The sequence below is a fragment of the Nestor notabilis genome, unplaced genomic scaffold, assembly GCF_000696875.1.
Source record: "Nestor notabilis isolate BGI_N333 unplaced genomic scaffold, ASM69687v1 scaffold22567, whole genome shotgun sequence".
NCBI lineage: Eukaryota > Metazoa > Chordata > Aves > Psittaciformes > Psittacidae > Nestor > Nestor notabilis.
In genome coordinates, this window is record NW_009937209.1 from 2,705 (window position 1) to 25,122 (window position 22,418).

The 22,418-nt window shown below is 37.0% G+C and overlaps 1 protein-coding gene across 2 annotated transcripts; it reads right to left on the reverse strand.

Moving 5' to 3' along the window:
• Positions 1-323: 323 nt before the first annotated feature.
• On the reverse strand, positions 324-21,890 carry WTAP (Wilms tumor 1 associated protein). Of its 2 annotated transcripts, XM_010018718.1 has the most exons (7): positions 21,859-21,890; positions 21,720-21,775; positions 16,881-16,939; positions 15,059-15,186; positions 8,357-8,535; positions 3,429-3,583; positions 324-1,547 (listed from the first exon to the last, which is right to left on the reverse strand). In XM_010018718.1, the coding sequence occupies exons 1-7, from the start codon at positions 21,886-21,888 to the stop codon at positions 964-966; spliced, it is 1,191 nt and encodes a 396-aa protein (XP_010017020.1). In that variant the 5' UTR covers positions 21,889-21,890; the 3' UTR covers positions 324-963. The 2 variants fall into 2 exon arrangements, with proteins under 2 accessions (XP_010017020.1, XP_010017021.1); XM_010018719.1 differs by lacking the exons at positions 324-1,547; positions 3,429-3,583 and adding an exon at positions 6,977-8,145 and having other exon boundaries at positions 21,859-21,888.
• Positions 21,891-22,418: the final 528 nt, after the last annotated feature.

Below are 22,418 nucleotides of genomic sequence, written 5' to 3' on the forward strand. Positions count from 1 at the left end.
ACCTGGTTTAAAGAAGCTAAGTTACCAACTCAAAGCTTTGTAGTTTAATTTGTATATTTACCTTTTGGATATTTCTAGATTTTGGGTTTACTTTTATTTTAATCTTTATAAAAACCACATTCCAAAGTTTTATTTTTAACACCCCTCTTCCCTACCCTTTTTTTCCTTAACCACCAATGAGGAAAAATCCTGTAGAATAAGCACCATCAGGCTGGCCTGAAAGGATTGACACAGGAACAAATTAAAATAAAGAAAAAAAACAAGCACTGTAAATGCACTGCATACCAATGAGCCACATAAGCCAATGCAGAACAATGAGGAAATTACATTATTAAAAGTTTTTATTTAGGTTTGGTCAGTACAGGTAAGATAATATTGGAGTCACAGAGCAATATGCATAAACAGGATACAACAGTTCTTAAAAACTGAGTAACTATGCACACAATTCATAAACATTCGGTCACCTAAGGAGAAAATGCACAGATGTATGGTGGGAAAAACTGTAATTAACACTGAAACTACTACAGGACTCCTTTAGTAAGTCCATCTTTTAGTGATAAAACTACTGTACTGGGCAAACTTGGCAGTCATAAACCCACAGCTATTATGACAAATCTTGAAGGTGGTGTAAGTATAACAGTATGAGTAAGAATGCCCTTACACAGCACAGGTTCTAGATATACACAGATTTGTACAGACATCATTTATGTTATACTTTATGGAAATAATTTCCATTTCAACTTCACATTAACTCATATAAAAATAACTTGAGCTACACAAACGTCCTCTTAGCAACATTCAATGTAATTAACTGTTAAAATTTCCAAAGTGGCAGAGGTATTGAAGCAAAAAGAAACCCACAAAAAGGCAAAATTGTGACAAGTATGCACTAATTTAAACAGCTTCTGGACAGTATCCTCTCCCAATTTAAATGACACTGTATAAAAATGTTGCAGAAAAATGTTACAAAACTGAACCCTGCACATTTACAGTGGAGTCCAAACCATTCTGGACATGACGAGAACCCGTAGTTCTGTTACCTTTCATGCTCACTGTTTTCTCCTCTTGAGGATCATGATTGGAGTCTGTATCATTTGAGTGGTGAGTGAGAGAGTTTTCACTGCCAGTGGGAGAGTCTACACTTTCATACCCAGTACTGAGTTGGTTTATGTAGCTACCACTTCCTCTACCAGTTCTATCTTCAGAGTGGTTGGACAGCTTATTACCATTCCCTGGAGAAGCCGGGAAGTCATCCTCCGTGCCGCTACCCTCCCTATAAAAACCAGGCCCAGACGTCCGCTGATGGGAGGAGCTACCATTGCTTGGTCCGTTTGCCAGACGGCTGCAGTCTTTACCCACAGCCTCTCCCTGGTCTGTAGGCTCAGAAGATGGAGTCCTGCTGGTACCTGGGTTGGATGCCTGGGACTGCTGCTGCTGGTACTGCGCCAACTGCTGGCGAGTCTCCTTCAACTGCTGCTGAAGAACTAGAATGGTACTCTGCATACCCTCTACTTCCTCATCAAGCTGGATGATGAAGTCATTCAATTCTATATAAAGAAAACACATTTGTTTCAAACACTTAATAGCCCGTATATAGTTTGAATGTCAGACAAAAAAAATTAAAATCCTACAACTTAACATTGTATGCTGAAATTTTTCAACAGACCTTCTCAGCCATCAGGTATGCACTGGTTTTGATACTCTGCCTCTGAAGGAGAAAATGCTTAACTATCATCTACATGCTTTTTATAATGCTACTCAAAATGTATGAGAAGAAATTAATTTCTAGGCAAGAAAGAAGGATATTTGGAAAACAGCTCATTTCCAACAATTAATATTCTGCAAGAACCACCTCACATATGTACTTTTACTGAAGTACAAAACCTTAGCAGAAACCCTGCAAAAGTGACCATGAACCACATCTGTATAGAACACACCTGAGTAATTACAAAAGTCTCTTCAGCAACAAAAAGATATTTCAGTCACATTTCGAAGTAGTTTCAGCTCTTACTGGTTTTAATCCTTTTAATCCCACATAACAGGACACTAAAACACTTTCTTACTAACAAAAGCGTGAATTAATTCCACGGGGTGTTTTAGTACTTATGTACTACAAGGATTTTACAATTGGGACTGTATTTTTGGAGCAAAACAAATTTGACCTGAAAACAGTAAAAGAAACACCAACTCCCTTAGTCTTCAACTGCACCATTGATATGACAGAGCAAATAAAATGCAAACTTCTTATTACTGTAAGAATTCATAAAATCGAAGTGTTCTTGCTGCTATAGAAAAAAATCATTAGGAAAACTTATTGTAGGATTGTCATCTTTGTTGATAAGGGGAAGAAGCAGTAGGGGTTAAAGAACACATCTCAGTTCTGGAGCTTACTTCACTATACCACATTCGATAGGAAAAATCTTTAAGCAATGTCCACACTTGCTTCAATTATGAGCTTGATAAATTTAGATTAATTGCATTATCTAAATAGCAGGTAAGAAGAGTAACTATTCCAACAACATGTCATTACAGAAACAAAGTAATTTCCCTTAATAATTCTAGTCATTTTAGATTGCTACTTTCTCAAAAATATGACTGGGGGAGGGGGAGGAAGCGATGATCTATCCTTAAAAATAAAGGCTATATCAGACTTAGATAATGCCAAATAAAGTCTATGCTATCTCAGACTTCAGTTGTAACAAAAAACCCCAAATCCAGGCTTACATGATGTCCAAACAGCTCATTCCTCAAGACTTACTGTAATAATCAGATAACCTACTCTGTAAGAGTCTACCAAAAAGACACTGATACTATGCAGAACTCTCAGAACATTTTTTTTATATTTGCATTTTCCCCTTCATTTAAATTATGCAAGAGGCCAGAGTTTATAGGTAATTTTGATTTAGGTTTACAATGCTGTAAAATTTGGACTGTGAAGACAATAATGAAGTATTTTAGTCTACCTGAGTTACTTAAGCATTCTTAGACATTGTTAAAGAGTTTTAACAACTATTTGTTTTAAAAATTATTTTGAAATAAGTCAGAGTTAACAAGAAGCATTCTGTTTCGAGTACATGCTTAGCTTTATGCAACATTAATAGCTTTCTTCTTACCAATTCACCAATAATATGTGCAGTCTCAACATTCCCTATTAATCAGGAAGATCTACAGTACAAAATCTGAGAGTTTCAAATTCAAACACTGCATTACTGGAGCTGCAAATCCCAACAGTCCCCCAAACTTGTTTTGGTGGTTTTGTTTGTTTGTGTCTTTTTATTATTAAGACTACCAGTAAAGATTTACAATTGTAGTATTTTACTCAATATTGTCCTTTCATTGTGGCAAAGATGGTTTTACAGTATGTGTATCATCAGGAAATCAAACTAGAACTGCAAGGCAACTTCCATTTTCTTAAAAAAATCCCTTACCATCCTGACTGCTTTTAAGTTCCTCACTATATTTCTTCTGTAAAGCCAACTCTGCCTCAAGCTGTGCAATACGTCCTTGGGACAGCTGCCTTCCAAGCTCTTGATTCTCCTGGATAAGCATTCGACACTTCGCCATTAACTTTTTGCCTGTTTGGCTGCAAAGGAAAGAGCCATCTATCACAAAATGAAGACAAAACCTGCAGTAATCTTCCTCAATCACAATCACAAACAAAAAGGAGATGCAATTTCTGCATGTCACAATTCAAGGAACATTATGCCTCAACATAATTGTCATAGCAGAAAGTCTCCCTGTAGTTACCACATGCTGTTCCAATGCCAGTTGATCTTCTTTCGCTGTCCCATAAAGCGGAAGGCAAGTTTTATTACTGCAAATACGAATAAGCATATTGTTCTTTTTTGATACCAACATCTGGATTATCAGTATGCACAATCTCGCATGTACTAATTCTCAATTAAGTATTTGATTAAAGATGTGCCTTGTAATTCAAAAGATAAAGTACTGCATAAAAGTTACATGTGTAAACTGAATTATGAACAAAACCATTCTTCATTTATTGTACTAGTAAAATTTAATAATTACATTTGGGTAAAAAGAAAGTTGCTTGGAAGGGAATATTAAATCCCATTTCATTTCTCATAGTGACATCTACATTTCTTTACGAGTCTTACACATTCTTTTGAATGCTGCCCAGGTACTCTCCTTTAAAAAATTAGATGTCTGGCTTTCAACTCAATTTATGTATTTGACAGTAATGTACACAGTCTGTTTCATGATTTCTATGCTCAGCTTTTCCTAAGCACATCTTGAATGATGAAAGTAAAATGCAGTCAAACATTGGCAGGAAATTAAGGAAGGAGTATATTATTAATCTATTCCTTTAGAATGACAGATTTTAGATGATGAGTAATGATCATTAGGATGTCTTTTTTCCAGAAGAAATGGGAAACAGGTAGGGAAAAAAAAACTGAACAAGATTGTCTTTAGTAAATGAGTAACATCACACATCTTTAATCTTCATTATAAAACTGCACTGTGAAGCATTATAGGAAGTAGTATGCAAATTAATATATAGGCAATACAGCTGACTCCATGAAAGAGAAAAATTAAAGTCTTTTAGGACTCTTCGTCTGCCAAAGTCGGGATAGCAACCACAAACAGTTCTTTTGACAGGCTCAGCAACATAATAAAGCTGTCCTCTTCTCTACAGAAGCGTAAGTTCTGCCAAACAAAAAATTAAAAAACAACCCAAACTTGAACAAGTTTATTGTGAATTCAATGGCAGAACTTGCATTACTTTTTAAGACCAAGCAGGTCATTAAATTTTGTTTGTTTGCTTTTAAACAAGTGACAAAGATCAAAAGAAACTGAGGATTAAAAAAGTAGAACAGGAAATTTCTGCTACAATTCACAGCCACAGTTCTCTCCTGCAACCGAAATACCCAACCAAAATAATTTAAAAGAATAATTTCCTTAACTACCTTTTAAGCATTCAAGCCTTAGACAACTTTTAAGGTCTGCCAACTGTGCCCCATTTAACGTTTCCGACTGACTTTCCCAAATCTTTCAGATGGGCTGCTCCAGAAGGAATCTGGCTGTGTAAAGTCCTGGAAGCCTGAAACTCTGCTAAAGGCAGCAACCTGTTTTCTTTCTTGATGTGATGTCCAATGCCAGGTCCTTGAAGTTTAAATTGTGCTGACCTAATACAGTCCAAGTCGCACACTTAAGATGCAAGTTTCCTTAGAGATGATCATTCTGTGTAAAGCAGGACCACTTTGGAGATAACCAATGTAACATACCCCAAAAGTTATTAGGCAGACATGCAACGATTTTTAGCCATTTGCAAATTCCTGTTACTGTATTCATCATCACTACAAGTTGAGGAAGTTCGCAGTGCTTAAGCCATTTAACACTTTTCACAAAGCAACGTCAACTGTAGAATTACCAAGTACCAGTTACCTTGGAACTGGGACAATTTTAGAATCCCATTAATTTCTTCATGTTAATGCCTGCCAAAATGTAAAATATTTATTACCTGTATAGAAATTTGCATAGTTACCTATAATGCTATTTCTTCCCATCAAAATTTTTCCAGATGTTCTGAACTAGTATGGCATCAAGTAACAACTTCTCGCAATTTACAGAACAGACAACACATGCAAGAATATAAAATCCAGTAACTATCAGCTGTAAAACTAAGTTTGGCATTGTTGAACATACATGCAACAAAACCTGTAAGAATATAAGCGGTTATTTCAGAAGACTAGTGTTTGTTGTACTAGGCTTACTGCAAATGACATTTCTATTGATTTTTAATCAAAGTGTATACCTACATTTAATGATGGTTGAACTGGCTTAGCATAGCCATTCCTTTCATTACATGCCCTTTTATTTCTCCCCCCAGCCATCAGCAATGATTATGCTGTACATCCTTATTTACGGTTGAGGCTTGTGATTGCAGTTAACATGTTACCCTGAGCACCATTCAGGGATCTGAATAGGAGGAGCATCATCATTTCCATAAACTAGGTCAGATGCCATGAAGTAAGAGTAGTTGCATACAAGGATGGACAAATAAAGCACTGGGTGGGGGGAGCAGGATGCAAAAAGAATGAAAAATCCTGTAAGTACTTTACATGTGTCATCACTTCTTTACCTTTCCACAAATGACAAAACCCAACAAAACCTTAATGCAGTTAATGAAAACAGCCTCAATTATTAACCAGGAAATAACCCTAATTTTCTGTATTCCAGCTACTGCATATATGAATTATGCACATTCACACCAATGACTCAAAATTATATGATAATTACTAAGCTAAGTTGGAGCTACAAAAATAAAATTTTCTTTTAATACTTTTGCTTGGAAAAAAAGTGGTAAGTTACTTGTCTCTCCTCACAGATACGTAATATATGAATATATGTACACACATATTTAGAGCTTTAAGACTTCAGAAAACAACCAATCTCTATCTAAATGTATTAAATAATTTTCTAAACTCCAAGTTAAACAAGCAGTCTGCATGGCATACCTTTATAGTGAGCTTTACAAAATGGCTTAACATATTAACAATTTATTAATGCAAGTCTTACCTCTGGTTTGATGCTAGATCATTAAAATCTTAGATACTGCTATAGCAAAATCATTCCAGATGTATCACTTCTAAAAAGGTAAAGTTTTCCTGTAGGTTTTTCTTTTGCTTTTAAGCCATTATCATGCAAAAAAAATAGACCTGCATAAGCACACTACTCTTCGATCCCATATTAATCATCTGAAGCACAAACAATTAAGATACTTCTGAGTTAAGATACCTCCAAGTTAAAAATACGTAATGCCATCTTAATTGAAGTCATCAAAACAGTTAGAATACACCACCTCTGTGACAGCTGGATGTCTTTTTTTTTTTTTTTTTTAAGTATGAATTTTCTAGGATAAGACTGAGTCATAAAACGTTGCCCAACTGTTTTGAAAAATCAAAACCTCAGATTATTAAATAGAACTCAATTAGCTAAGGAAAAAAAAACAAACACAAATGCCATACCAAATCTGCATTTCACTTTACAGACCTCAAACATGCACTCCCAACTGTCCCATAATGCTACTCTTACAAGTAACTTGGGACAACAGAACAGAGGCATCAACAGAGTAGCAATGGCTCCTTCACTGATTCCACCAAGGAAAGTGCATGCATTTAAGTTAGGTGTGGTTTTTTTTGGTTTTTTAAAATACTGACTTTGTTTTCAGAGAACGAGACAATGTAGAAGTAACAACCTGTTCAATTCTCGTTCATCCCAGGAGTTTCACAATACAACAGTATAACCAGTAGTGTTCCTTGAACTATGCATTACAACTATTTCAAGGCACATTTTATATAGAAGTGCAATACAAAAAAAAAAAAAAAACAGGTGTACAAAGGAATAAAAACACCCCACCAACACTGAAGACAGTTGCCATTGTGTGCCTTCTGTATTGAGCGTCTGAGATCAGTTCTTAGTAGAGAAGATCGAAAAATTCTCATTTCTGCATGAAAACATGCAGTGAAATACTTATCACAACCAGTTTTTCTTCTATATGCTAGTTGTGATCAAATATATTGCTTCCAACAATTTTAACCTGTGATTAGATAGAATGTACATTTTGTACAGTCCTAATTTTGAGGCGTCCACAGTATTACCAACCATCCAGGAAACAGTTCATTATTTAGCAACATTGACTTAAGGCTCCTTCAAGTGCTAGAGAGCCCAAAGGCTAAACAGTCAAATGTGTACACTACCACTGTTGTGATATCAAATAGCACTCTCATGGCTATTCAAAAGTGGTTAGCAAGTAAACTCTTTAACGCAAAATTCACCTCATCGAGTTCTGACCCAGCAGTTCAGTGAACAAGCAGGAAGTCCACAGTCTTATTGGCAAAACTGATCTTACAGTGTCTCTAAGTCACTAGGCTCAAGGTTAAGAGCGAAGCATATTCCACTTCTACATTTTACGGGAATTTTACATGTTCAATTCATGATTATAATCTCTAGGTTCTCTCGCCTCCAAACTGTCTGTAGACACAGTGTGCCACAGACTTAAGACTTCTGTTTCTCCCTCTATTTTCTTCAAATAGAACAATTTTGCAAATGTCTACATGTTCTAGAAAAGATTTTTTTTCGAAGATGGCCATTTCTTCAGAATAGTCCGACGCCATCAGGCCTCTGAAGCAAAGGGGGAGAAAAAAGCTGAAACACAAGGTTCATCTGGTAAGTTTTACATTAAGCATTACAAGCTGGACAGTATAAGAATCTGGCTTTTGCCTCAAAACGTCTGAGTCTTGGTGTGGAAACGAGTACTTGGCTGTCCCACCATAGCATTCTCGCAGTGGGACTGTCAGGGAAGTCTTGACTGGGGAGTATTTGTTTTGTTTACCTATCAGGCGTAAATTTCCAGGCACTCAGTTCATTTTGGGCTTGTTCCAGTTTGTCTTTAGTCTGTTCCAGTTCACCTTTCATTTTTAGGAAAAACAAGTTGATGGCTGGGTCCACCATTGTTGATCGCAGCTGGGCAACACTAGGCTGCTGGACTTGCTTGAGGTACTGAATCTGATTCTGCATAAAGTAAGAAAAAAGACTGTTATTCATACAACAGTAAATAAAATATTAATGTCATTTAGATACAAATAGTTATTCCAAAGATGACATCAAGGAAGCTTGCCTTCTTTCAACACTGTAACCTGAAAAATGCAGGGGAAAAAAAAAAAAAATAAAGTCACTTTTGCCCACCTGCACCTATCAATGTGCATATTCACCCAATCCCCCATCCCACCACCTGCCAAGCTTAAACTTTCAAGGCCTTGTTTTTCCCCCCTCTCTGCATCAAAATTGTTTTCTACATATCGGGTAACATTTGCCAGAGCAATGACTGGAGCACTAGAATGCACCCTTTCTTTTGTATCTGCCTGCACTCGGGGGGGGGGGGGGGGGGGGAGTATATTCAGAGAGTTATCTGCTTAAAACAGCCAGTTTACGTGTAACCTGAAAGTTATTATGGAATATTACAATCTATATTGACACACAGTATTTTTAAGCAACTACTATAAAGGTTTAAAGAAACTGTTACTTTTTCTGGAGATGAAACAGTCATTTAGAATGGAAGTCACATTTTTTTAACAGAATACTATTAACAGAAATTAAACAGAAATATTAACAGAATTTCAGTTGAATTTTATTCTTTTGCAATAACCACAACCCAAAAGATGTACAATTTTATAATTTAGAACCCAGAAGACTTAAAATACAGTCAACATTTCAGAAGGAGTAATTGCAAGAGAAATTCTATAAAACAGAACATTCATTAGTCAAAACTTGATGGATTTAAATAGGATTCACTTTTTTAAAGTTCCTTAAATTTTAATTCCACTATAACAGACATTCTTAAGACATACTGAACAGTATATGTTTAGTTTAGCTAATCACTAAATATCACATCAACCTCCACAGAGAGTTCCACTCTTAAATTCAGTTTATTATGCTCCTTGTATCACACAAATTTCTTCTCCAGCAAGAGATGAACAAAATTACATGAGATTAAAAACAAGCATTAATTGAAAGTTGGGGGTTTGCCTCCTGCTGCAGACACCATCTTACAATCAGACTTGACAACAAGTTTCACTGATGAGCAGTATAAGGCACCACCAGCAAAATGGAAGGAAAAACTCTCCCTCCACACATTGCTTTACTTGGGATAAGCAGCAGAGCCAAAAGCCCTGTCAGTTTAACCATTTTTCTGTATAGTTACTTGTTATGGGGTCTTTAAGCAGCAACAGTAAATAAAAAGTACACTTATACTTTTAAGTACAAACATTCTATTTACCTTAAAAATGTGCAGTAGTGACCTCAGTCACTTCTTGATTGAAGACAACATAAGTTTTAATTTATATATGGTTAAGTACCACCAATTCTTAGATTTTTATTTCAAGTAAAGTAAGTGATTTCAAAGGTATTGAAATAATTATTTCCATTGACTCCACATTAATTCGGTATTATCAAAATACAAATATTTAGCTACTTTTAAAAATTTAAATAAACCATCATGCTTTTAAATATACAAACTTTATATGCCCAGAAAGAAATATAAAGGGACTGAAGTACTCAAGAACCCACTTACAACCACTATTTCTAAAGAGGAAGCCCAAATTAAAACCATCCTAACATTTCTTGGATGACATTTTACCCCCATGGGTCCTCTGCCTCAGTGAACGTGCAAGATGCTGCTCGATGAATAAATATCTATTTAATTTATTGTTCTTGTCTTTTCTATTTCCAACACTTGCACTAGAGAAGTACTCCAACAACATGTGAACTCCTTGCAAGGGCTAGCACTAGAAGAGGGCAAAACAACTAGTTTAATGGATGTCTGCATATACAGACACTCCAGCTGGCAACGTATTCCAGGAACGGAATTATGCTACAGCAACATTGTTCCCAACCTGTTTTTAGACGGGCATCAAAATGAGGCAAAATAAAAAAATATTACCAAAAAAAAAAAAAAAAAAAGCCTACCAAAAACCACACACCACACAGCAGACCATGTTCCTTGTCTTACCTAAGCCCAGCTCTCTCCCTCTTCTACTCAGCCTAAGAACCATAACAGATTTCTTACATCAGTGGCACAAAGAATTGCTGCCACCTGCTCATGCCCGAAATGCACTAAAACACTCAAGAGAACCCAGCTGATTTTGTCTGATGTCAGTTACCGAACAATGTGTCATTTGGATATCTACTTCTCTCCTAGACCAAGCAGAGAGCACTACACAGGCTCCACTTAACACCTCAGCTATCATTCCTAAAACAATAGTGTAGAAAGAATTTACTTAAGCTGAACAACCCTTGTTTATTCCCTCCCCAAACTTGAAGACCATTTATTCCTCCAGTTTTTCTATCTCAATTTTCTCCATCCCTCCATAGTTGTAACTACCTTCCTCCACTTGTAACTCCAGAGGTCTCACCTGCCAGGCTTTCCATCCACCCAGACCGAGCAAGCTATCCCCAACATGACTCACTTCTAAAGCTAGCCTATTCCTCCTAACCTTCTGCCTGCTTCCTTATTCCATTCATCTTCCTGCTTATTCAGTCCAAGCCTCCCACTCTTGCTCCCTTCTAACCACTCTCTGGTGTATCTCTCCTGTTGATAATCCAGGTGATAAAGTGTGGGGACCAGGAGAGTTTATCTGCAGTCAGGAACAACTTCAGGCTAGAGCTGAACATACAGTAATAGTTATCTCCAATGCCAGACCCCGCGATATGCCCACTGTAACACTGAAAAAGACTAGTGGCTGTTCACATTCTGAAACACAAAAGCACACACTAGCTGGTATTTTTCAAAATCCCATCAGATGGACAGATACAGATGCAACTTCACTAATAGTATAAAAACCTTGCTATCAGCTTTCTCTCTGCTCTAACACAAGGCACGAGAACATGAAACTATCTTATTCAGAGGACATCAGGCTGTGTGGGATCTTGTTTGGGTGGATTATTTTCTTCTGCTAAGACAGACAGTAACATTTCCACCTCCCATGCTTCTCACATTCTTGGAACAGCTGATTCTTTTCAGCTGAAGTACAAAGATATCCACACAAAGAACAGACCCTCTGACACCAAGAATTTAACAAACAGAACACAGGTACTTCACAGAAAATGTAAGCACTCTTAAGTAAGTACAACTACATATCCTTCTTACCAGGAAGGAACACACTGCATAACAAACAGAAATAAAAACACAACACAGCTAATAACCTACTTGTGGTTTAAATTACAGAAGTGATGACTATCTAGGTACTGCAGTCCAACGGCACCCACAGGGAGCTTCCACTCATCTGTTCCATGGAAAACCTATTTGAGTAGCAAGCACTTCCAAATGCCTGTCTGCTTATTTACCTACAGTAGCTGTGCAGTAGCTTGGGAGGGGGTTAAGGCCTCCTGAACTAGCAGTAAATTCATCACCCCTCTCTGCCAGAAATAAAGCTTTATGTAGAAACAGTAGCCAGCACTTTACCTCCACTTTCCTAACAGCAGTAACCTCTTATGCGGCCTGTTCCTCCTTGGGGAATACTAGCTCAAGGCTTCTGCTGCCAACAGAGTACGTGAAGTATTAAACCCCCGAACTTCAATCAAGCCCTTTAGTTAGCCACCCTAAACTACGCAGAGTAGATCTGCAACACCAGTCACATTCTCGGGAAGCTCCCAGCTCAAAGGAAACCCATATATTCTGCTGCTAGACTAAACACAGATCACAAGAGAGAATGGAGCTATGCACTCAACTACCACCTAGTTTCTTCAAAAAGACTACTGACACACACACCTACACTCTCAAGATGATGACTGGTGACTTTTATAAGCTGAAGTAGGTTTTAATGTATTTTATCTTCTTAAAAGGCAGCTACAAATTAAAACAACAACTACGAAAGTAACACCTTATCTTAAAACAGAGCTAGTACATTTTAAGTAGCAGGGTGTTTTACACAACAATCAGTAAACTTGCTATGTCTTTATCAGCTACTATCATTTGAATATGGTATTCTTAAGGTTTTATGCTTTCAAATTTAAACGAGAACTTTGTAAGTATAAAATATGTTTCAAAAATGCATTAAGAGTAGTATGAAACTTGACACCTTAGATGCTTCTTCTAATTGAGATGTGACAGTAAATATTAAAGGCTTACGTATAAATAACTGTCACTGGTATATTTTACATGTAAATATGTATTACAAACAATTAACTATGCTAATTATTAACTACAAACTAGACATGCCAAATAACTTATCATATGAACATTTTTTGTTCATTTGTGAAATGATTTAGTATCCTATAGCTTAGCTTTACATCTTATCCAACATGATTCATTTGGCTACTGCTATTTTACTGGAAAAAAACCCACTACCTAATAATATTAAACAAAGTGGTCCATCAGAGTTTACATTTGAAAACACTTTAAGATGCCAATGTGTCTATTACAGCTTTTAGCCCCCTTCTTCAAGAATGCATCTTCCTATCTCCATGTACCACGGCGATCACATCCTTGATGTTATTCCTGTATCAATACCTCAAAAAATAGAAGCCACCTGGGTGCATGGATGTTTGGTTTGGTTTTGTTTTTTTTTTCTCTCCAATTCCACTCCCCTCCTCCTTTTTTTATTTTTTTTTAGTACACTGAAAAAAATAAAAACTCTTCAGAAGTTCTTCTAAACATGATCTGGAAAGCCTACGCATTACAGCTATAAGCATCTACAAGTGCAGCCAAAAACCCTATAGTCTTCATGATCTTGTCAAAATTCAGTCTTAAATACTTGCCATTTTTGTCCGATTCTCTTAGAAATAGGCAGAAAGGTGAAAACAGTACACACAAATCTTGATTTGGTGAAAAACTTGTATTTCTTTTTATTTTTCATTATTTGTTTCAGCGATATGCTCAGAAGTTAAAAAGATTTAAAAAAAACCCCTCTTATTTCTGCTGTTCCTTCCAGGAAGATTAACCAGTAAAACTAACAAGAGAAGCAGGATCAGTATAGTAGTCTTACTACTAGGGAAGTGTTGTGGTATAGCACCAGAACAGATCTTCATTAGCATCCTGGGCTGCATTAGGAGGAGTGCTGCCAACAGGTCAAGGGAGGTGATCCTTCCTCTCCACTCAGCACTGGTGAGACATCTGGAGTACTGGGTCCAGTTCTGGGCTCCCCAGTACAAGAGAGATAGGGACATTAGAGTGAGGCCAATGAAGGGCCACGAAGATGATTCAGGGCTTGGAGCATGTGACATACAAGCAGAGGCTGAGAGCACCAGAGCTGTTCAGCCTGGAGAAGAGAAGGCTCAGGGGGATCTTATCAATGTGCATAAATACCTGATGGGGGGAGTAAAAAGGTGGAGCCAGGCTGTTCTCAGTGGTGCCCACTGAAAGCACAGAAGGCAATGGGCACAAATTGAAACAGGAAATTCCACTTAAACATAAGAAAACGCTTTTTGCTGTGATGGTTATGGAACACTGGCATAGGTCACCCAGCGAGGTTCTGGGGTCTCAGTTCTAGGAGATGGTCAAAACCCCACTGTGCACAGTCCTTAGAAACATGGTCCAACTGACCCTGCTGCTCTGAGTAGGTAGGCTGGACTAGACAAACTGGAAGTCCCTTCTAACGTCAGTGATTCTGTGATTCATTTTTTGTACTGCAAACTAAGCTCTAGCCTCTTTTCATACAAGCTCTTACTATGAACTACAGTTATCTTATGGTCTTAAAAGCAGTGAAAATACTGGGTACAGAGGTGTCACACTACTATACCTGGCAGCTCTGAAAACCCACAGGAAAAAAAAGGAAGGCTTAAAGAAAATAAGAGGAAAGCCACAAAGTAAGAGAAGCTCTCGTATTTCAGAAACTAGGAAGAAGCAGCTTTTCACAATCTTCTCTTAAGAACTACCAAATTAAAGCTGCAGATAAAATTTACGTTAGGAAGGTAATCCAAAAAAGCTCAGAAGTCCAAAAAGTGGTAGAAGATAGGTTCAGAAGAGTCACAGAAATAACGGAGAAACAAACAGCAACAGAAAAGGCATTCAGTACAACAAACATCAGAAACCCTGAGAAACAGATCTGCCAAATTTCAAAAGAACTTTCCCTGAAAAAGTCAGTAGCTTTTTCCCCCTATCTATCCAAACAGATGCAGCTTACCAATACGTTGTTATCCAAACCCAACAAGTATCAGCCTAAAGTTTCCTAAATGAAACCCAGTAAACTCAATCTTATCCTTATGTTTCAATTTGTTCCTGCACCCATCTGGTAGTCAGAATTAACAGGTTTGGTAAATATGCACAGTTGATAAATGCCTGAAGAAAGCAAGTGTGGCTCATGCAAGAGTTAGCGCGGTTCTGAAGCAAAAGTCCTTTCAAGCACAAGTGCTGCTGAAAATCAACTGAAATGACTAATACTAAAAAAAGCAAACTTTAAGAAGGGATCTTTACTAATTCAGTGGAAGTTTAAGTGCCATATTCCTTTAAGCGCAGAAAATATGACGCTGTAGATATATGACAACATAGCACATGGGTACTGGCTCAAAAGCTGATATTCCTGTAAGTCTGAATACTTACAGTACACTCTTGCATCTCCTGTTCCTTGGTTGCCAGCCTCATCACCAGAATATTTTCTCTTCGGGCAGATTCTTGCTGTTGCTGTTTCAGCTTCTCTTCAGATTCTCTCAATCCCGTCACATCATTAGCTAATACAATACACAAACAGCACATGTTTTATAGCATTCTCTCATGAATAGTTTTTAATGACAGCTAAACAAACATAAAAACCAAAAAAGCAAAATAAGCATAACAATAAATAAATAAGCATGACTATAGTAAGCATAAGAAAATAATCAAGATATCATTAGTGTTAGAAAAGCTTGACAACAGCTGGTTTTAAATACATCTTTCCCATCCTTACTTAAAACTTAAACCTTTGAAAATGTTTATATAGGAAATAACTTTTAAATTCCTTGCTTAACCAAGTACTATTGCAATTTGCAGTCTGAAACTGGGGAAGCTGAAACCGCCCTCAAATCTAAGAAATGTTGAGGCCAGGGCGGGGGAAGAGGGAAGCCTACACTGCCAAAAAACAATCCATAGCCTGTAAAACAGTGCTATTGGTGATCAATCCTGAAACTTATTGTAACACTCCATGTGGAAACAATAAGGTATTTGAGAACTTCAAAATGGCAGTTTAGTCACAACTGGCATTCTTCTGATCCATGAATATTTATGAAAGCTTACATATGAAATGAGAGAAGGCAGCACAGCGCACTGCCAAATTACTCCAACAGGAACACATGCAAACAGCCCGATTACAAACAACATACATCACTCTGGTACTTGTCATGTATACAATGAGGGAAAGTTGGAATAATTTTTTATTTTTTCTAATTACTTGAGAATGATCAGTTGTAACCTATGAACATAAATTGCTTCAGAATGAATTATTTCTAAATAATCATTTGCCAATAATTCAGTAATACTGATTACTACAGCCCATACTCCATACAAGAGTTTCCGAAATTAAGAAACTGGCAATGTTAAAGCAACTTATTTACCTATGAAATTAGGATGAGATCAAGTGCTTACATTTGCTACATCTTAAGTCCCTCCAAAACTCAAACATTAATGGGGTGGCAGAACAGGGGTAACAACAGAAGAGAGCACTGACAGAAAAATACCCTTCAAACTCAGTGCTATTAAATCTTTCAGTCTAAATGCTTAAAAAAGGTGAGCAGAAAACAAGGAGCCCATCTTTTGCTGCACAATTTTTAAAAAGTGACTTAGGATTGGCAATTCAGTCACTTTTCCAGGATGCATTCCGTTCTTCCCCTTTGAGAGCAGGGCATTTTTTCCCATATTCTCTTTTGAAAAACTGAAGTACAGACCAAGTTTTAAGGACAACATAAGACTGACTATCAAATAGTTAATTTGCCTGATCAGATCAAACATTACCTGGGGACTCATTTCAGACCTATACCCCTACAAACTGTTCTTCCTTGCACATGGTTTACAATCCTGCAAGATCACTGACTCATGCAGAATTCTGACAGAGGATAGCACTTCCATTCTAATGGAAAAGTCCTGAAAATATACCTATTAGTGGAGTTATATTTTGAGATATTTCCCCCCCAGCTGTCTGGGTACAGATGGTCCTACACATGCAAAACCACACTTCTTAGATACTGTGTGAGATCTGCAAAGGAAAATAAGCAACTAGGAAAGTTTGGAAAGACTGAAAACTTACACCAGAAGAAAGAGACTTTTCCTGACAAATACCTGACATATGGATTATCTCATTTCTAGCAGTTTTAGAAAGCACAGATATTACTTGAACACCGATTCATATAAACATTCAGGTAACTGGTACCACTTTGAAACTTGCTTAACTTACAATTAAGGTCTGTGTACTTGCTCTCCAGAGCTTGCACGTATGCTTCATACTGTTTCCACCTATTGCAAAGACAAAGAGAAAAAAAAATTCTGAAGCTCACTTTATTAAATCAAGGCATCTCATTCCTAAACTTTCAGAGTATACATTCATGCATAACCAGAAAATGTCAAGAGAAAATTATACAACTGCATAAAAGGCAATTCCAGTTTTTTAAAAAGGGGCTTTGAATCATGGCAATGGTTAAATCCACTTTGCATCTCAAAGGGTAAAACAGTAGCTGTGCATCACAACGCAGAAAATTGGTATCTTGAAAACTTACAGTAATATTTTGCACAAACATTGGGATCAAACACTTATTACATATTTATCCACACAAAGTACTTTAGATACATCCCATTTTCAAACAAGAACAATTCAAGCAATTCTGTAGCAGAAGTCATAGTATAAAGACATTAAGTGTGTTACCACGTGAACAAGACATACAGAAGTGTATTACAATACACTACAACTGGCAGTCTAGGTTAAGTAGTTACAGCAGCTTATTCAAATCAAGATCACACTCTGATTATATTCACCAGCCAGAAGTCAAACAGTGTAATAACTCTGTGAAGGCATGTTATTTAAGCAATTCATCCACAGCCAGAAAACCTCACATTTGAAAACAGCACTGCATTTGATAGAAACCATCAAATTGGTAGCAAACCAAAGTCTGCAGTAAAGCTTAACCCAACAAACCTTACCAGCAAAGTTCACAGGACAGCATTTTGGGGTTTTTTGTTTGTTTTTAAAGAAGTACTTCACTCCTAATTATGTGTCTTCCTCATCATGGTACTACTCCACATTATGAAGCAAATTCATGTATTAACTTACCACTAGAGCAGAGGAAGGCTTCTGTTCTCTCCCTTCCCAACTACCCTTTGTCCCTGACACCTATTTTGTACCAGACTCATCGTAACTGCTCTATTTTAACTCTACAGGCTACACTACTATCTCAATCAAAACTAGAAAGTTAACTTCAAATAATTTTTTACCATTTGGTGAATTCAAACAGCTTATTAAAGGGTCTTAAGAAGCATCAGATCTGTAACTGCAAGTGAGATCACTTCACTGGAAAAAGCAAAAGCAAGCACAAAGATCTCATCCTGGTATTGGAAACAAAATTTTTCATCTCTTTAGCTGAACATGAAGTCAGCATGAATTAACTCTCAAGCTCTGCAGAAGAAAATTGTTGTATTCCCACTTAACACTTCAACTTATCTCTTTGATTGAGAAAGAATATTGTTCGAAACAGAAGCTTGACCACTAAAAACTCTATGTAAGCTCAGGAGACTTCAATCCCCCAAAGTAAAACTGAAACATTCTATGAAATAGCAAGCCTGGAAAGAAGAACCTAATTTTTACATGAAATAATTACATTTAATAAAAGAGCTGGGCTTCAAATACAGCTGCAGAACTACCTGATTCTTAACATCTCACAGCCTGAACACCCTAATTGCCAAAGTTGTTAACAGGGGCTATACAAAGAGCAATTGAAGTGAAAGCGACTGAAACACTAAGTAGACATGACCACCATAAAGAAAGACCAAAACAAAACACCACCACACTGCCCACCTCACCAAGAACATCAGAGATTATACCTCTAAGTCACTTCTCAACAGCTGCTAGTGTTTAAGCAAGAACTGAATTCCTGGAAAAGAAAACCCAGAGCGCACTAGGCCATGTCATAGATTTTTCAAGTTATGTGCCTGGAGAAGCCGAGGCTAATCTAACAGTGGAAGTAGTATCACCTAGAAATTCCAGCTACCAAGTTTAATTCCACTACATGACAAGGGTCAAGAGCTGCAAGTCAACAAAAAAAAAAAAAAAAAAAAAAAAAGTCAAAAAAAAGCAAGGATGCCCTAAAGCTTCACTCAGGACCTACTGCTGTCAGGAAACAGAAAAAGTCAACTCACAAATATCACCATATGCCACAGAGTAGGTCTTTCTTTCCACTTAGAAACTTGATGAAAACTGTATCCAGTTGTATTGTAATCCTCTTCATAAAAACATGCAACTTCCCCGTAAGACACCAGGAAGACTTCTGATAAATTATGACAGTTTCCGTACAAATAGCATTCCTAAAAACTACACATTTCAACCATTTTCCAGCTAGCTTACTTTACAGGCTCTCCAGTAAAAATATTTCTGTCCATAAGTACATTCTAGAAGTTCAGAAAGAGAAACATGTGAACCTGAGAGGGGAAAAAAAAAAAAGACAACAGCTAAAAGCTTTTTTTAACTCCAATCAGTTCGGTTTCCACCCAGTAACTGGTTTCTTGATCTGTTTAAAAGTTCCTGTCATTAATCTGATAGCTAAACATTGGCAATCTGAAGAGCTTCACTTAAGTGCTACTTGGAAACGCACTAAAGAACAGAGACAGAACTGTACACTGAACTAGACAGTCCTGCATCTGATTTACATTCAAGGGGCTGCTTATAGTCTCACAAGAACTGGAAGGTAATTGAGCAGCATTATGTATGTTACTTAATTCCCTTCATTCTCTAAGAATATTAAGCAGACTGGACTGTGCAAGTCCAGTGACTGCAGTAAGTCCAGAAGTGACTGTAAGTACATGTTGACTGAAAATCAGTAAAAGCACTGTACTTCCTCAGAACTGCTTGGGTAAATCAGGGTGCTTCAGTTTTACAGACTAACCACTGCACAACCAGGGCAATACTGATCAGATTTTTAGCTATGGTCCACAAAGTGCTGTTATGTTCCTGGCTCTTCCTCACAGAAGCTCCTATGCAGTCAAGCTAAGTAGCTACTGTGTTAAAGAGGAGTGGAAAGATGAAGGAAATGAGTCCAACAGCAACAAGTAATGAGACATGCAGAAATTCCCAAAAGGCTGAACCAAAAGCTTTCTTGCTGATCCTGCTCATGTCCAGTCAACAGAAGCTAAAATGAGTAAACCTGAATTATGTACTGAATTATGAAAAACAGTGAAATTTGAATTTACGGCACAGAAGCTGATGAAAAAGAGTTAGTATTTTCCACATACATATCTTATCAGTGCAACTGTACAGTGATGAGTACGTACTACCCAAAAGCAAATGACATGTGCCTGATTCTTAAAATGCATTTGCCACACCAAAGCATGAACCAAAAATAAAAAGGCATTCTAAATCTTAAGACAATGCAGCAACATTTAACACATGCTTTTCTATGTCTGAAAGTAACAGAGATGCCTTTGATTAAAAGAGGATTTACATGTTATATTTTATTCCAACCTACACATGAAGCAGTTGGTGTAGTAATTGCTCATTTTACATGAAATCACAATTCAAGGTGCACTTACTATAAAGCATTTAAATACGTACCCCATCAAACAAACAAAACAGTGTTCACAGGACTGCTTAACGTAAACAAATGGACACAGCCAAAATGGCATTTAAGTTTCCACTTCTGGGTATAATGGACAGTTATTGTCCTTAAATCCATCAAGTTGCCTTTTTAAGAGCAGAAGTTGCTTCTACATTAAGAAAAAGATATGCTAGCAACACAGCTGTCATAAGCAAATTCTCCCCTGTCTCTTCATTAACACAGTTTAGCTGCTGACATACTTTACCTTTTTGGGTACATTCCCTCACATTCTCACTTGAACATGTTCTGGAAATGGATCTCTTCTATGATAGCAACTAAGCACTGGAAGTGATTAGTTCTGACTGATTACAGGCAGAAGCCTTTTTTTTTTTGGTCCACACTTTAAGTGAGAAAGCAAGTGGCACTGAATCTATGCTTTGGTACTTTGACAGGAATTTTACAGCTGGAAGTAAGGGCATAGCTAAGTCTGTAAAGGAGTTTGCTATGCCTGGGAACAATCTCGAGAACAGGAACTTCTGTAAAAAGGTTCACAGGGCCTAAACCACTCAACACCAAAGAAGTAATTTTTCCTACTGTTTAAATACACTATCCTTTACCACTCAAACAACTAGATATTGAGAAGGCAGCAGAAACCAGTTTTACACACATGAAGCCAGACTACCTTGACTCCACTGGAAAGAACTGTTACTCCAGAAGAAATGGCAGGATAGTTTGCCCAGAAGATGGAGTAGCTGATCATATACATCAAGTGTTGCACTTGTATTCTCAGATTTCTAAAGAGTTTAATCAATATTTGAGACCCTTAATAATGCTAATAATTTACAGTGTACAAAAAGCCAAGAGCTAAAGTTTACCAAAATGTACACACAAACTACTCCAGCAGACAAACAGATGATCTACAGGTGCCTAGTTTAGTTAGTTCCTTGCTACAAGCCAGGAAGTTCATGTATAAATAGCCAAACGGCTCAGGTTAATTTCTTTAAGCAAGCGGTCTGTGTGACAAAATTGCCTTCTAAAAAGTGACAAAGATGATCAGGCTCTTCTTTATGCAAGTTCTAGGCGATGAAAACTTCATTTTAATGTTTTACTGTTAGAATCTGAACAAGCTGAAAAGAAAACCTAAAACTTACTGTAGGAGTAAGTTGACATGTTTCTGATGTTTAAAAATAACCTGCTATCTAGCAAAGGAATGTAAGCAACCGTATCTTCTAAAGTTACACGTGAAGAAAAAACCTCCTACTCATGTATTACAAAATATTGTTCAGGATTTTGTCTCTTCGGAAAAAATGCTCTTCTCCAAACTACATACAAAAATGTTTTAGACAAGATGAGAACTTTATAAAAGTAACGTATCATGAAACGGATAAAACAGTTCTTCAGAACAAGGATGCTAAAAACAATGGAAAAGGGAGGTTATACATCTCATTAAACGTTCACTGAAATGCTGAGATGGAAAAAACTGCTTTTTACTTTACCTTAGGATGAGCTCATCTCTAGGTAAAACCTTAAAATCTGCTTCGCTAAGGCGAACCTATGGAGCAAAAGGAAAAGCATGACTTACCAAGCTGTCATGATTACCTGGGAGGGTAAAGTCACAAGTATTTTTAAACATACCTTCTTTGGGAGAGGTTCTTCATTCGTCATTGTGAACTCTGAAGGGGGAGGGAAAAAAAAAAAAAGTTTTATGTAGTATAGTTACTAGTTTACATGAAATGCTGAACAAGTCAGAAACTTGTACTTCTAGCCTTAATTTTTATCTGCAATATTAGACTACTGAAATACTGGTTCCACACATTGCAGAGCCAGAGTACAGAACACCATCATGACAAGTTTGCTGCTGTAACCTAGATACGAAGTCAACAGATGCATTTTTTTCTAAAACTTAACCAAAATTTCCTTTAGCTGTCTAAAAAGCCTATCACAAATCAACTCTTCCTTTTTAACTAAGCAAAACTACCCAACTTTGTCCACGTATGTTTAGATCAAACTGACATTCTGTATGTGCCTATTTAACATTGTATTTTACAAGACAGAATAATCAGGGTCTGAGGAAAGCCATTTATATACTACTACTTCACTACCTCTTTGGAATAAAAAGAGTAATTTGTGAACATGACCACTAATATTTGGGTTATGTCAAAATTATACATTCTTCCAAATCCTTATTCTCCTAA

Bases quoted from the DNA above. Each gene is read 5' to 3' on its own strand.
- WTAP (XM_010018718.1), bottom strand. From the start codon at position 21,888: ATGACGAATGAAGAACCTCTCCCAAAGAAG. The intron at 21,776-21,858 runs GTATGTTTAAAA...TTTGCTCCATAG, and splicing joins AAGAACCTCTCCCAAAGAAG to GTTCGCCTTAGCGAAGCAGA. The intron at 15,187-16,880 runs GTAAGTTAAGCA...GTATTGTATTAG, and splicing joins CAAGTACACAGACCTTAATT to CTAATGATGTGACGGGATTG.